This window comes from Zonotrichia albicollis, chromosome 1, assembly GCF_047830755.1.
Source record: "Zonotrichia albicollis isolate bZonAlb1 chromosome 1, bZonAlb1.hap1, whole genome shotgun sequence".
Taxonomy (NCBI): Eukaryota; Metazoa; Chordata; class Aves; order Passeriformes; family Passerellidae; genus Zonotrichia; species Zonotrichia albicollis.
Window position 1 is genome coordinate 54704949 of NC_133819.1, and position 16915 is coordinate 54721863.

General features: G+C 37.0%; 1 protein-coding gene across 3 annotated transcripts in view; it reads left to right on the plus strand.

Moving 5' to 3' along the window:
* Positions 1-16915, plus strand: part of VPS41 (VPS41 subunit of HOPS complex) — a 117654-nt gene that overhangs the window by 15216 nt on the left and 85523 nt on the right. Inside the window, exons 3-5 of one of the 3 annotated variants that reach the window (XM_014267022.3) lie at positions 7794-7838; positions 8326-8433; positions 11507-11584. The exons of 1 other annotated variant lie outside the window; for it this stretch is intronic. In XM_014267022.3, coding sequence (XP_014122497.1) covers positions 7794-7838; positions 8326-8433; positions 11507-11584 — 231 coding nt within the window. The remainder of the gene's footprint in view (positions 1-7793; positions 7839-8325; positions 8434-11506; positions 11585-16915) is intronic. One more of the 3 variants, XM_005487003.4, reaches the window with a different exon arrangement.

A 16915-nucleotide genomic window follows, 5' to 3' on the forward strand; every position in this document is an offset into this window, starting at 1 on the left:
TATTCCCTTGTATTGCAAATGAGCAGTGTGTTCATTTGCAAATGTCAACCTTGAATTAGTAAATAAAATTCCTTTTTCCCTTCCATGTATTATAAGAACATCTGTGTTTTTAATATATGGAAAGAGTTCGTGGAAATACAGGATGATCATTTAATGTGTAGAGTTCAATTGGAAAATTGAACTTTACACATTAATGGATTTGCATTGCCAAATCCATTTACTCAGTGGTCAGTCTTGATCTCTGTCCTCTGAATGTCTCTGAGCTCTGTGGGTCTGCTGCTGAGATGGGAGCTGTGGCCTGCCCTTTGTAAGAACCACCTATAGTATATTTGGTGAGCTGTTCATGCTGGATTCTGGTGTCCTGTGAACAGCTGTTTCATGTCAGGCTATAAGCAGTCATTTAAAACCCTGTATTGGGAAGCTGTGTCATGAGGGTTGCCCGGCTGGAAGTCAGCTTCTGACTGAGGACATGGCAGTTTTGGAGAGGGAGAAGATGGGGTTCCTGGCAGGCACACTGAAAAGTGTTGAAATTGGACTTGTAGTCTTATCTGAGAGGGCTTGATAAAGTATTTGAGGGAAGTTAGGATATCAGCAAAGATCCATCTGAGGATTACAAGGGGACGGAGCAGAGGAGAGTTGTAAGAGGGGGGCTTGGGGAAGACTTGTGAGCCTTCAAGACTCTGCAGTCTTAAAAGTGGAGGTTAAGTGTTAGAGTGGGAGCCAGGCCCTTCATGTGTTTTGTATAATTGGATTATAGGCAGGTTGGATTGACTGGTACTGTGAAGGCAATCCTTCAGTCCTTTAACCTTCATAATATTGTGGCGGGGCAGAGTCACTGTTTTCATTTTCCATTTGTGTCCCAAAACTGAGAGTAACCCTGTCAGCAGAACCAGTCCTACAGAGCTGTAGTGGAGAGTTGCTCTGCCTGCATCTTGTCTTGTTGTCCAAATCAGCAAAGTTGAAGAATTTGCTCATTGTCCTCGCTGACCAAGGATGCCTAAACTGAAACACTATTTCCAGGGTGAAGAAACTGTATGGTTTGTCAATTACTGTCACTAGATACAGGAAAAGTATGGCAAGTCTTAGTTTTTTAGCATACAGCTACTAGAAAATGTTTTGGTGTGAAATATGGTAAAGAAGGAAGTGAGTAATTATGCACATGGATATTCACGGGGTGATATTGAGAATATAGAGGCTTCTGTCTGATTATCTGGATTACCAGATGGTCTGAGCCACATTTAGCCTGAATATAATGTGGGTAGAGAAAACTAGAGATGACACATAAGTGAACCTGCTTGTCTGAGTGACTTAGTGTTAGATATTTTCCCTGTAGATTTTGGGGAGTGGGATTCAGCAAATGTAAATTCAGATTCATCTGTAAATCCGTATCTCTTTACCTTGAATGAATGGAGATTAGTTGGGTCCTAGCAAAGGTCTGAGGCTGAAAATAGTCACAATTTCTTTATTGGGCCAAAGGAGGCATTATGACCCATTTGGTGCAGCTCCCAGATATAGAAATGCTGTGAAGGTTTAAATAAAAAGCTTTATCTGTATCTTTTGTTGGGTAGTACTTGTCTCGTCATGGAAATCTTGTGGCAGTTAACCTTAAGTTTGTAAGGTTCTTGTTGGGCTCCCTTGTCCAAAGTAAGGTTTGCACAGCCATCCTGGGTGCAATCCTGCCTTTCCAAGCCATTCTGATGATGAAAAGGGTTTGCAGAGAACCAGGGGGTGAGATGTTGGTGTAAAACCTCACTGATGATGTTCCTTTCATAGCAGTCTGGCTAGAAGTCATCCATTCTACTTCTCAGCTGCACACGAGACACTTGGCTAAGTACTCTTTGCTCCCATGTGAAATAGGGCATTTATAGATGAAAGATCATTTCCAGCCAACCTCACAGGCCCTCAAAACTAAAGCTGAGACAATCAGTCAGTGCCCTGATTAAGACATAATCTCGATTAAAAAAATTAGGATTTGGAGGTGGTTGTACCTTGGATCAAGTCAAGATGTCAAAACCAAGGAAAGTAATAAATGATGTTGGCAACTGTTCTGCTGGGTATTTTGCTGTGCTTTGAGCTTCTGCACATATACAAGAGAAATAAGGAACTATCCCTGGAGACTTCATTTTGGGGCTTGAGGTCTTTTTATGTTGGTTTCTTTTTATGTTTGTCATTGAATTTCTATAAGAAGTGGAGATGCCCCCAGTGGAGCACTAAGGAGGTGTTTATTCATTTTTGCATAACTTAAAATGTTCTATGAGGTTTTATTTTAATTCAAAAATAATTTGAGTTGGTTTCTTTGGTTCTACGGGAGATTTTCATATAGTGTGTAAACTAGTAATTCTGGAGCTCTAATTAGTTTAATTTTTTTCTTCTGTGTGATAGTGATGACTATTTAAATAAATAAAGTGCTGATGGGGTTTCTCAAGGTGTGACCTGTATTAAATGTCAAGAAAAGTTACTCCCACAAATTGCCAAGTAGTAGTTTCTTCTCACCTTTTTGCAGTAGTATTGGGATTGCACTTTCTGCAGCAGAATGTTTTTTGGTTTGTTTTTTTTTTTAATAAGATTTTATAATGTGTCCTAAACATTAAGTGTTCAGACACACAGAGACAGAGCATTTGAATGACTCAGTAAGCTAGAGGGTGCTGGAATTTAGGAATAGTACTCCTTGCTTTAGGGCTCTCACTGAGACTCTACAAACCACATGCTTCTTGCTTACTCCCCTCCTCCCCTTCCCCTGGGGTGGGCTGGAGAGGAGGAGACACAAAAGGGAAAGATGATGGGTTGAGATAAGAACAATTTACTGGAAAAAACAATGAGATAAGAAAATGAACAGTAACAGCACAGTACTAATAACTAAAGTGTACAAAAGAAAGAGAGTGATTCACATGTGAAAATACTCACCAGTACTCACCTGCTACTCTGTGTTGGAGCCAGCATTACCCAGCCCATCCTCTGATCAACCAGAAGGAATCAGAGAAGGGGTTCCTTCTCCTCAGTGTGGGTTCTCCCCACACTTGGCAATGGCATAAGTGGTGTAGGATAGCCTCTCTGTCCTAGCCATGCCTCCCCGGGTTACTGCAAAAATTAACTCTGTCCGGGCCAGGAGGAAATGAAGTAATTCACCATTTTTCTTATAATCTCTGAAATCAATGTAAACTTGAAAGAAAGCATGTAAAAAAAGAAAATTAACTGTAGAGGTTTTGTTTATGTTGTCTTTTTTTCTTTTTCAGACATAGCCTTTTAAGAAGGCCTATGACACTAGGGCTTTGTTGGAGTAGGGTGTGTGTCCTTTTTGAAATTGCTTCAGTGATGGACTTCAGCTGTCTTTGTATTGGAGTTTAAATGCTTTTCAGGATCAAAACAAGGCTGGAATGGACATTTAGAGTAATTGCAATTTTATCTGGGACCGGACAGAAGATGTGCAGCAAAGGGGAAGGACACTGGCCTTATAATGTATGCAATGTTTATTTCTGTAAAGGCTTTGAAAAACTTTGAGGGCAAATTGTGTGGTAAGGATGACATTTTGCTATCAGTACTTGTAACATAATTTGAGTATCTGTAATCAATAGAACAATGTTCATGTGACAGTCTGTCCTGTAGGCAGATCCTCTGCTCCAGGAGCAAATGTGGGCTAATGAAATAACTCTGGGAACTGCCCACAGGTTCCTTCTGGAAAGTTTCTTCACAAGGACTGATTTCAGATTTTTTTTCTTTTTTCCTACTCATGGTTCCAGCAGAGCAGTTCCTGTAGGCAAAGCTAGGAAATATGGGGCAGAATATCTGAAGAAGGCTGTGAACCTGAGTTCAGAAAGGCTGGCGAGGGTCCCTTGCAGTGGTACTGGCCTGTTGAGAGAGCTTGTTGCACATGTGTAGCCTTTGTTAGTTTTGTAAATCCATTCCAGAGGAAGAGTTGTTATTCCATAGGTACTGGGTGAATGAGAAGGAATTTGTTTTCGATTCAGGAGTGTTCAGCAATGACAACTGGAAGAGCTCTCAGTATGAAAGAGTTTGTATTAGTCTTAGGGGCTAATCAGAGTACTTAATTCAGTTGGAAATGTGCTTTCAGTGAGAAATGTTTATGGATGCCTGTTCTTTACAGCATATTTTAGCGATATGCCCGCTATCTTTAGCTTTAAAAGGCAAGTGAAAAATCAAATGGAGTATGAGTTTCAAGTTAGCATTCCTGTTGTTGAAAAATGGTAATTATTTATTTTATCACATCACAAAGGTACCTTCTTCTTGACAGCTCTTTGGGTCTCCTTGCCTTTCAGAATTTAAGGCTGCCATGTGTGCTTTGCAAAATATGCTTTACACATTTTGTGCAGTAAATATTTATTTTTCTCTTAAAACATTTGTCAAGAATATAAAAATTTATAATTGTTATTTCAGATAATTTTAGGCATTAAATATTGAAGTAGCATTAAGTGTTGGTACAAAAAGCAGTGTTACAAAATTTATTTTCAAATTTTTAGAATCCTCTAGGAGGGTTTAATTAAAAGTGTCATACAGTTAGTAGAAATACGTGTAAATTCAGCAATTGATTTTTTTATTATTTTTTCCCTTAAAAAAGGAAAGCTGTGAGTTCCCTTGTATGGGGTAAATTTCACTCTGTTTGGATCTTAGCTTTGCTGCAAGTCAGGACTTGCACTATTCCTCTAGTTGTCATAGAAACACAGCTAACTGACATCTCAACTCAGGCTGCTCATGGTTTAATTTGTGGGTTTTCAAGATTATTAAAATTTAACAAAAATTATTGATTTGCTTTTATTAACACTGGCTTGTGTTTACTTTAGAAGTTCAAACTGCATAAAAGCTTTTTCTAGTAGAAAAATACCTTTAAAATTATTAAACCCTGATTCTCTAAATAAGAGATCATCAAATTCATTTAATATATCAGAGTCTGAAGCAGTAATCCTGAATTTTTGAAAATCACCTTTTTATTTCATTTTGTTTACAGTGAAGTGCTCCAACCTCATTTCAATTCACCTTTTAGCTTGACTTTTATTTAACATACAAGATACCTGTCAGGAAAGCGTGAAATAAGTACATCATCATGCCTAATATTTGGGAGTTTTCATTTTATTTACTTACTTTGAAGTCATGGCAGAATGCTGGCAGAATGCTTTGGTGCACTGACTTTTGAAAGTATATATTTTTTGGATATGCATGTGCAGAAAAAATTACTTAGTTTTCACTCATAAATAAGACAGGTAAAACTTATTTACAGTAACTTTATTTAATGGTCCATGGATGAATGATTTTATGCAAACTACTCCAGAGACTAGAATTAACTTTTCATGTTGGTTGCACATTGGATGTCCTGGCCCCAGCAACATGTGAGATCTTATAAAAACTAGATGACTGGCGTTCAATTTTTACGTTTATGAATTTATTCAATGATTGCCCATGCATTTCAAGTATAATCTTTGTAAGCAATGTATAAAATGCAGTAATGTGTTAATTGTTATAATGGACACATACTTCCTTACACTCTCCTTCCATCAAATGTATGCTTTTTACTTTGACTTTACCTCCTCCCTCTACCTTGTAGCCATTTATTAACGATCTGTAGGCATGAGGAATTTGACTGATTTATATACAGACCTGTAATTTGACATTGTCATTCTGTCTAGTAACAACTTTGTTCAGTGTTAGATTTACTGAATAAAATTGTTTCTTAGTGGACATTTTGACATCCCACTTCATACTCCTACGTCATGCACTGTTGACATCCCTGTATTAATCTCATTTGTATTCTGTCATAAAACTCTCACGTAACATTTTAAAACACTCTCTTTGCAGCATATTTCTATAAGCAAGGGACTAGGTATTGGGTGTCTCCATAGGTGTATATGGCTTTTTTGTGTTTTGTATGAGGTTATGTACATGTTACCATATATGATGGTAGCACACATAGTAAATGGCCGTACTATTTAACTTGGAAAAGACTGGCTTTAGTACTGCAAAAGCAATTTTTAAAAATGTGGTTTTTTTAACCTGTTAACATGTCTCTCTTCCAAATTCAGTTTTTGCATTGTATCTACAAGAAAGTGCTGCACAAATACAGTTCTACTGTAGGCTGATACTATGCGTTTTTAGGAATTGGAAGGCAGTGGTTGGTGGGAAATCAAGGCACTCCTTTAACTAGAGCACTGCACTGGTATATTCTGGTTGCTTAAGAATGAAAGATGTTTTATATGGAAAACATACTTGTTGGGGAAGATGAAACAGGAAAACCTTATAAATATGATTGCCTGGCAAAAGATTTTGAGAATATGCAAGATTGAAAATGAAGCAAGATTGAAATGAAAGAAGCTTTGAGATACCCTAGTTACTGAACAACTGGAAAACAATGGTATGGCCAGATTGGAGGTAATCCCCTTTTGATGAAACAAGACCCTCTACTTGCAGACAGGTCCAAGGCTCAGAGCAGACCCTACTAGCTTGGCAGAAGGGGTCCAAAGAGTAGATTTGGGGTTTAAAATGTAACACAGTATGGTAATGTAATGATTCTTATAGGCTGTGTATAAATGCTATAGGATTTGTATGTTGTACTAGATTAGTTAGTGAGAATTAGAATATTCAACACAGAAGAAGATTTATTGTATGGTAGCAGGAACCTCGCTCTTTACCTTCTTCCTCTCTCAGGCCTGCTCCGAGCTGTGGCTGGCAGTTCCCAGCAGGGCCCTGCACCCAGGCCCTTGGCAGTAAACCCCAAGTTCCACAACCTGCCTGTGGAGAGCTTTATGGACAGTTGGTTAGCTGAGAAAGGTCACGTAGACATAATGCCGCTGGTTAAGCTTGAAGGGGACAAGTATAGGAGTCAGTAGTCAGTGTCCAATGACAGGCAAGGACATTGTGCCCTTGGTGCAACAGTAGGATAGGGGAGAGCATCTTTGGCAGGAATACGAAGAAAAGTTTCAATAAAATATCCACAAGAATGCAGAAGTAGGCGTAGTTGCCTGATAAGTAACTAACCAATAGTGAGCTCGCCTTTGCAATATGTATGAGACTCATTAACACCAATATAAAGATGTGTACCTATCAATAAAGTCTGAGATTTGCTGATCACTCATATTGCGTGCTGCATTTCTCCCGCTGATCCCAACACCTGGCTTCAAGGATCTCTCTTCTCTGTCTGTCCTGACTGTCCTGCCCCCCGTTGCTCCTACGCATACTCAGTGTTGATATATTCATTATAGTCAATAGCAAATGTAGGAGAATATTATTGCAGGTATACTGTTTTCCAGTGAGGACCAAGGGATCTGTAAGGGTTTGTGTATGTCTGTGCATGTGTAAGATTACCTGAGACTTACTGAAGCCTGTGGAATCTCTCTGGCATTGTACCTCTGTACACCAGCTGTTGCAGATAGATGCCTATGACCAAAGAGCTGTTTTGCAACTAGGATTTTATTTTCCTAAGATATAAGCATGTGGGTCTTCTTTGAGCAATAAATTTGCTGCTTCGGGGTTTTTTTTGTTTGTTTGTTTGGTTGGTTTTTTTTAGCTTGGATTCCTTTCTCTTCACTCTTTCCCCCATGGTCCTTCCTTGCATTTAAGTAGTGATTGGGTGATAATACCTAACATGCATGAAAAGAGCGGAATGCTTCAGTATTTACCAGAAAAAGATCCTAACATGCAGAAGACAAGGGTGATTCATAGGAGTATAATGTGTCCTGATCCTCTTCCCAAAAAGCATATTTATAGTACTTTTTTTTTACCATAAGCCCATTGGTGGATTTTATACAATTAACTTATTCCTAGTGGATTCTTCTTATTTTTGTTCACAGCATTTTGCCTCTATCCTTCCTACAGAGGTGCAGCATCTTGTAAAGGTTGTGAAGTTTCTTGTAATGTGCATGCTTCAGCTTTCAGTTCATTGTGGCTACAGTGGCACACTTTATTTTATCATCCTTCATTATCATATTCATCCTTCTTGTATTTACTTCTAAATTGCAAATTACTAACTTTGTGTAACAAAGTACACATGCACATTTTTTCCTGCTTTTTAGATATCAAGTAAGTGCCACCTACAGCTAAATTGACATGCTGCTATACAGACTTTGCACTCAGAACTTTGGAGTAAAAAGAAAAACCAGTAACAAAAAAGCACAGCCCAAACCCCTTCAGATGATTAAACTGTGAAAGTTTGGCTTTTGATTGTAATGGCTGTTGTGAAGAGATCGCAGTGATCCATCTTCGCCTGTTGCTGTGTGACAGTTTTGGGGTATCTTTTAATTTGTTTTTTATCTAAAATAAACTTCTAAGTATTTTTGTTGTTTTTCTCTCTTGCTCCCTTTCCTTATACTCCCAAAAATTTAGGAAGATGAGAGTGAAGAAGAACCTAAGCTCAAGTATGAACGGCTTTCTAATGGAGTGACTGAAATTCTCCAGAAGGATGCAGCCAGCTGCATGACAGTGCATGAAAAGGTATTATGTGACTTTGTGGCTGAGATAGCACTTCTGCTCAGTTTCATATATTTATCTGTCCTTATAGTGCATCAGTGTACTTTTGTGTAGAAGTGATGCCAAATCTAGAGTTGCACTGCAAGGCATCAATGACATAAACAAAATTTACCATTAACCTGTATTGAGAAATCCTCATTTTCTCAGTGATAAAACAAGTAGTTCACATGGTTCAATTAACAGCAGATCTCTCAGAATCAATTCCCTTCTTGTTTGTTTCAAGCATTTTTCAGTGATAAACACATTTTCTCAATGAGGAAATGAGGTGAGAATTCAAGATGCAGAGATTTGTTAGATGAGATGTTTACATAAGCTACTAGAAAAATGCTCACTCAGATTTAATAATGAAAAGTATTAAGAACTGCAAACAACATACAATCCTAACTTTTCTTTATTCAGAAAGGAAGTTGGCATATACTGTGCTTATTTGTACAGCCATGTCAGCAAAGATCAACTTGATCATGCCAGGAAATTAGCATATTTTTGGCTGTGGAAGACATGTTAATGTGGTGGAGAAGAAAGTAAATATTGTGTTTTTTGTTTGCTTAGGCTTTACTTTTGGGAGGTGTCATACTAACACTTCCCTGTCCCCCTTCCCTGTATGTTAAAAAGAGAGGAACTGCACATGCTAGAGATTTTGGTGTACCAGAGGGATGATAAGGATAAAGACATATCTTAATAGGATGATACGGATAAAGACATATCCTAATAGACAATGCAAAATAAAGAAATTTTTAAAATAATTTATATTTTGTTCTTAAAAGAAATAAACTTCATATGATTCTTTAGTGATTTAAATAATTGCTTTTGTGTTTTATGAGTTTTCTTCTCTTTTATACATACTGTAAAACATGTTAGAATATTGAGGCATTCTGAAGTGCAGCTGAAAATATGAGTTAATGATTTGTCAACTACTAGTATGTAAAACACAGTAGCTATTTTCTGAATATATAATTTTTCACAGCCAGCAGCATCTCCTTAACAGTTATTGTTGAGGGATCTATCTTTATTATTTGGCTATATTTTTAGATTGACTTGTGCTATGTTTCTTTTCCTTAGAGGACTGTTGCTATGGCTCAAGAGGCTCTTAAGATGAAGCTTGTATTTTAACAGTGTGAATGAAAACAATAAGTCTTTTTAAAATGTTTTTGACAACTTAGAATTACACAGATATTTGGAAAATTGGCGAGCATTTCCTCTTTGTCTGTAGCCTGTTTCTGTTACCTTTTATTCCTGCATCTCAGGTAAATTTTGAAAGCCAAGAGTTTAACAGGATTTTTCTATAAGGATGTGCACAGATACAGCTTTTGCTATAGTGTCACAAAGCGTGACAATACAGGAAAACTGTTGAAGTATCCCAGTACTTTCAGTTTTCCAGCAAAATAGATACACTACTTATGAGAAGAATCAATATTGTTAGAAGCCAGGTACTGCAGTCTTTTAGGAATAGGTCTCTTGCAACAGAGAACTTAAAAATGAAGCTGGGTTATAGGTTTTGCAAGGGTATTTCTGTTTCATTCTTGTTGTTTTTTTCAGGATTTTTTTCCTGAACGAACAGGAAAAGCCTTGCTAAATGCTATCATTAGAAAAGTTACGCAGTAATATGTAAAATATTGCTCTGATTAAAGCACTTTAACTTTGCTGGGAATCCTGAGATCTGGCTTCTGCATTCAGACTAATTTCCCCCCAGAATTTTTTTTTTTTTCATTTTTGCTGCTAAAGCATCATATTTTCACCAGGCTTGCTGTCTGCACTGGATGACTAATCGTCATGGCACCTGGTGCATTCAAGCAGGCCTGTGCAGTGGAATAGTCATACCTAGTTATGTCTGCACACCTGATGTTTTATTAACCAGTATTGATTTTTTTACCCGGGGGACTTTTTTCTTCCTGAAAAAAGGCAACCTTGCAGGAGTGAAAGGCATTGCAGGGAATGAATTTCTAATGAGCCCCTTCTTTCCCTTTCTTGCCTCCTTTTAATGTAGCTTCATATTTTAAGTGCCTGAACAGAAATTTCATTTTAAGCAATTCCATTTTGATAAATCCTTTTAAACCTTGACTTTCTGTAAGGTTATTTTTTAAAGATTGTGCTGCCTGACTGACACGCTTAGCAGTGCCTGTAAATTTGAGCATTTCATTATAGGTTGCAATGAAGCATGCTCACATGCAGTGAAATACAGAGAATTGAGTAGCCTAGACTATTTCAGTAATGCTGAAAGTGGGAGCGTGGGGGAGGGGGCAAATAGAAGAAACCTCTGTCATAAATCGAGTAGTACTGAAATTCTATCTTTTCTGTTTAGGTGTAGTTCACATGGTTCAATTAACAGCAGATCTCTCAGAATCAATTTCCTTCTTGTTTGTATCAAAATAAGTTTGTGATAGTATGGATTTATGTCAAGATTTCTTTATTTTGCTACTATTTTTTAGAATGAAACTGCTGAGATTTCCAAGGAAGTGTACTTGTCTTGGGAGTATTCTATTTAGGAATGTTACTATGTGAAGGAAAGCAATCCCAGGAGTTATCTGTGTACTTAAATGCACTGTCATAGACCTTCCATAATTCAACTGTATTTTACCAGGGGCTTACAGTTGGCCTTTTGCTGTGTTTGAACACTTTTTTTTTATTTTAATAATCAAGAAGAATTAAAAATAAAGCTCAAAGGAAACATTAGGATTGAAACAAAGCTGCATAAAGGATTTAGGAAGTATTTCAGATCTCTGTTGGTTCTTGCTCTCACGCTGCATTTTTAATTTGCTGCCACAGTCCGTCAGCTGGTGTATACAGACTGCAGATCCACCATTAGTTGTCAGTGGATGAGGGTCCTCATGACTCATTCTGACAGCTAACTTGCACTATCACAGCAATATGGGCTTGAAGCCCTGTTTTATTCTTTGGGTGCAGTTAAAATAACCTTTCTCTATAGAAAGTGGTGGGCTTTTTTCTTTTCCCCAGTGTTGCTAATCCTGGAGTTCATTTAGCATTGTAGTATTTCTTGTGGTGTCTTTGTGTTTATGTAATCAATCTCTTTCTTTCACAGTTTTTGGCACTGGGAACACATTATGGCAAAGTTTATTTACTTGATGTCCAGGGGAACATCACACAGAAGTTTGATGTTGTAAGTATGATATTATTCAGAACCCCTTTACAGGCATGTAAAACTGCTGCAATGTACAGTTAACACTCATGCTGCAGTAAATCAGTTACACGTGCAACTGCACTAATGCATTCCATAACATAAAAACCAGTAGTGTATGGTCCTTGCAAAAAGAAGTTATGCTGGATGTCTTTGTGGTGAGCACATCTCAGTTTATATACAGGAAACTTCTTAATGTAGCAGAAGAAGAAATATATATTTATGATTGCAAGTGGCTATTAAAAATGGAACCTGGAAACTCATCACTTCCATAAGGCATGAACCTGTTCATTAGCTGACTACTGTCAGTTATTAGTTTGTGCACTGTCACCTTATCTAGTTGCCACAAATAATTGAAAAGTGATGACCTTGCTGGCTCAGTTTAGCAATTACAAATATATAAAGCTAATATTTTATGTAAATGTTTTGAAGTTTGAATTATTAAGGGGTTGTATAGATTGAAGGAAAAGAAGAAGCTTTTTTCCTTTTTTTTTCCTTATTGTGCTTTGTGGTATCAGACGAATAAAATGCTAAATTTAAAGCTTCGTTCTAGAGTATTAAACGTTCCTTTTTATTGTGGATATTACTTCATTGTTTCAAATTCCCTGTCCTTCTTGGGGAGTGGAAGGAAAAGAATTAGAATTTTTTTTTCTCCTCAGGTCTTCAAAAATGTTAGTAGCCAAGCACTGTTTTTTCATAGCAGTATAAGTATTAGCCATAGAAACCAGCATAAGATGTGGACATGTTTGCAAAGAGAATACACATTCTAAAGCTGACATAGCTGCATGGAAGGGGTCAAGCGTTTGTTTATATTTTTGAAAAATCTAATTATGAATTGTGCAAGGGAGTAGAGCATAAACTTAGGTATAAACTTAAGGTGCAGCTCTTGAAGGAATTTTTAGATTTAATTTTATTCAGATTGACAATGACCTTACTGGGGATTCATTAAAGTCAAACGAATTATGAGCTTCTGTTTCTTTTAATTTTGTATTTTCATCAGCCCTGCAGCTGAGAATGCTGACTGCGTTTTAGATGAGGAAAAGCTTTTGGTGTCTCCCTTGCAGTTCTTTTTACTTTACATGCATGGTTCTTGATCTAGTTTCTCTGGGAAGTGGGAGAAACTTCTCTATTTCAGGCAGGTCAGATTAAATATACCTGAATTATTCTCTTCCATTGCTGCAGTAGAAAACCGAGTCAGAGACTCACTTTAATGAAGTGGAGATTTTGTATTGAGTCTGGCATTATCTGTCCTAAACTTGTATTTGTTCCATTCAGTATAAGGTGCTTGGAAAATTTTAGTTGTAGAACAATCTTCTTCTGTCCACCACCAGTGCATGTTCTCTCACACTGGTTCCAAGAGATGAAATCATCCTTCTGTGAAGACTTAGGAAACTGCCTAGGTGTAGAGCAAGGAGCAAGGGGACCTGTTACCTGGTAAAGTCTATAAAACAAAATCCCTGCGTTCTCTTTATACGCACCCTCCCAAATTTGCTGTTATTTTCTTTGTTTTTCTTTACTGAAAAGTCCTGCCAGCGCCTGCTGGGAGGCTGGTTTCTTATGAAGTTAGTGTTGGACTATAAAGTTACTTTCTGCTCAAAGATGTTACTTTTCCAAACTTAGCCTGCTTCAGCATGATTTTTGTGCAGTGTCTCTTATAAAGATGACAATGATTTCTTTTGAAACTATTGTTAGAGTACAAACTGCTTTTTGAGCTGGGGAATAGGAAAAATAAATGTTTCTTGGATTCTACTCTTAATGTTTTTATCTCTTTTTGTAATGTACATGTCTCTGCTGCAATAGATTATATCATGGATTAGTTGGAAATGGTTCTTCTTTTTTCTTTTTTTTTCCTCTTTTTTCTAGTTTGAAGAAGAATGATTTTTCTCCAGCACCACTTGTCTTTAAAAGAAAAGTTTCTCAAGGAACTACTAACTGTTGTAGAACAGAACAGGCTGCCTATGTGAGAAGAAAGCAGCTCTATGATGTACATGGCTGCTTAAGCTGAAAAGTTTTCTGAATTTATAATGTCAGGCGCTAAACCCATAGATAGTTTATTCTGAACTGGCTGCTGTATGCCAAAATATTTTCCTTCTAACCTGAACTTCTCAAGATGTTGAATTTCAGGCTAGAGCCATCACTACAAAACATTCACTGGGGGTCTCAGTTCAGTTCTCTCCTTCTAATGCCTCTTTATTGTGTCCCCTGGGGAATTTGCATTCAAGTATTGCCATGTTATAAATCCCAAATGAAACCTAACCCTTTCTGGAAAAAAAAGGGAATTACTTCCCGAAGTCACGCAGGGATAAAGCATTTCTTGTAAATGTGCTGGTGAAGACTGTTTTCACTAGTGGTGTTTTTACTGGTTCTTTTTCTCTGATCCAAAAAGAACAAATTCCTTCTCAGAACCTTTTCATTGGTGAAATGGCATATACAGCTCTATCTTGAAGTTGTTAAAGGGGAAGTACCTGTTGTTACTGATTATTGGAAATTAATATTGTATATAATTTTTTCTGAATAAAATAGCAGTATTGCCACTGAAATATTTTAATTGTTTGTAGTAAACAGTGTACCTGGGGAGTGTCTTTTATGTATTTTTCTTTTTGAAAGGATCTTTTCAGCAGATGTTTCCTGTCTTGTGACATTGCAGAAATTAATAGTAAGGATAGCAATGTGATGCCCTTTGTGCAAAAGAAAACAGTTACATAAGGAACTGTACTTCATCTGAGTCTTTAGCTCCATTTTTCAGAGGGTTGTTTTGGTTTTGGGTTTTTTTTAAAGGACAGCTGGGATGTGAAAAAACTAATTTTTTTATACATCTGTTAAATGTGTAATTAGCAAAAATAAACCATAAATGGGAAACTTAAAAAGCTATTAGATCCAAACACTGTTAGTATGTAAAATAAGTATTATGCAAGAGGTTTTTTTAAGCATTTTTTAAAAAATTCATTTCAATGCCAAGTGCATATTAAATATTTTTAGAAAATACCATTACTGCTCTCTTAGTCCTCTTGATTTCTGTTTTTCTTTCCTAATTTCAGGAAGCCATGTTAAAAAAATATAAATGGTCTTGGAAATTGAAGAAATAAGAATTTTTGCTTTTATAATAAATCCTTTTTTTTTCCATAATGCATCTGCATTTGAGCCAAATTGTAAAAAGTAAAAATATACTCATATCAGAGGATTTGCAGCAAAATGAGGGAGAAAATTCACCAGTGTGTTGCATTATCTCCAGAATGGCCAAGTTTTGAATGGCAGCACTCCTTTTCAAGACCGAATGCATGTATCATTTTAATTTGAGCTAAAAACAGCTGTAAGAAACATTAAAATATAAAGCCTGGCATCCCTAGAAGTTCTGGTATTGTAACACACTTTTTTGTTTATTGTTTAAAAAACCTATTAGGACTGCACTTCTTGATGTCCATAGCAGCAAATCAATGTGGTTATCCTGGATTACAAATTCTGTAGTGTCTACTCTACTTTGACCAATAAATATTCAAAGAGGCTTCTGTGAAACTTATGTAAAAAACTAAAAATTATTTTTAGAATGAAGTCTTACTCTCATCCAGCTCTTTAAGTATCTGATGCAGAATCCTATACCAAGTGAATGACTAGTCTTTTCAGGCTTGCAACTCCTCTAGTCAACAGCAGTGGAAATGTGTGCTTTGAAACTGTTGTAAGATATTTGTGTTTTGGGGTAATTGAGACAGGAGTTGGGAGGCTTTGGCCTTTTGTGTTGCTTGGTATCTCAGCAGTTGTGCTCCTGCACTTGTTATACCTCTTTCCTCTTTGCCTAGCATTTCTGTAGCTCTTGCCAGGGTGGCTTGTCTTTGACAATGTCAGTTGCCTAAGATTAACTGGTGTGCATCCTCAATAATGTATGTTTGACAAACTGGTATTCTCTTGTATTAGGGTTCAGTGCATTGAGTGAGATGAAATGTGTCAAATACACTGAAAATTATTACTAAAAGGCAACAAGAAGAGGGGAGAAAAGCCTGCTAATTCCACTGACAAAGGATGATGCAGGACTGATTCACAGCACGTTAATTCCAAATGTCTCTCCATCTTTCTTTCCTTCTTAGACTGTCTACAATTTATTCATATAATTATCGCCTGGACTGACATCCTTTGGATTAAGGATTTGTAGATATGAAGAAAGCTGTACAAACATGTTTAGTTATGTAACAAATCAAAAAGCTTTCAAAGGGCAAGAAAACCTGTCCCTATTCTGGTCTTCTCATAAACATCAAGCTTAAAGCAAAAGTGGTAAGAGTCTTGGATGGTGCCAGTGATAGCCTTTTAGAAGGGGGAAGATTGCCTATTTTATAAATAACGCGGATTTAAATGTTTAATGCATTGAAGGTGTTTCAGTAGTGATGTATGAGTCTAGAAAATGATCTAAATAGTGGTTTAACGCTTCTCTTAATACAAAGAAATTGAAGTCTTTTAGCCTGCAACAGCTATTGTGAGCTATTCAAGACTGCTAGAGTTTCAGAAAGAAACCTCCTCACAGCTTATCTTTTTACAATGTATTTCTTGCCTTGCCTTGTGGTTATCTTTGTGATTGTCTCACATTGTGTAGCACTAGCTCTTTAATTATAGTATTTTTATTGGAGCGATAGTAATGCAAAAACGCTACGTCATCTCCACTAGCATGAAGGCTTGAAAGGGAGTTCCTTCTGTGGTGGTATTATTGCCCTTGGGTGTATTGAAGTCACAGCACTCACCAATCTCTGGAGCAAGACCTTGGTTGAAGGTCAGTGTGTGGCCTATTGGTTTTGCTGATAACTCAGCAGGTTGCAAAGAACACCAGAGGTTTCAGTTGACTTGTTGCCTCTTGGCAAGAGTTTAATTGTTAACAACAAAAAAAATATTTCTAACAAAGAAACAGCTGTTCTTAAGCACTAAGTGCTGCTGCTAGCAATGATGCAAAACCTGCTAACTGCTGTAGGAGATTAGGCAACATCTTTCAATGGGGAAGGTAACTTACCTTTTCATTGTATAATGAAGTTGCTTTGTATGGAACTTTGCATGAGAGTTTGAGACTAAGATGATGTAAATATCACTTACTTTGACAAGCTACTTAAAAGTCCCTGTTTTTTATCTTTAACGACATCATTGTAATTGTTAGTGTCAGACTATGTAGGAAAACTTAGGAAGTGAAGCAGCAGAATTTAAAGATCTGAGTAGCTCTCTGTTAGGATTTGCATGGTGTTACTGTGCCTGTTAAATTTGAAGCTGAAATCCTGTTTTGTCTATAAAACCAAGTAGTCTATTTTAAGTGAGAGTTCCAAAAGCCAAAATAAAAATTATGGT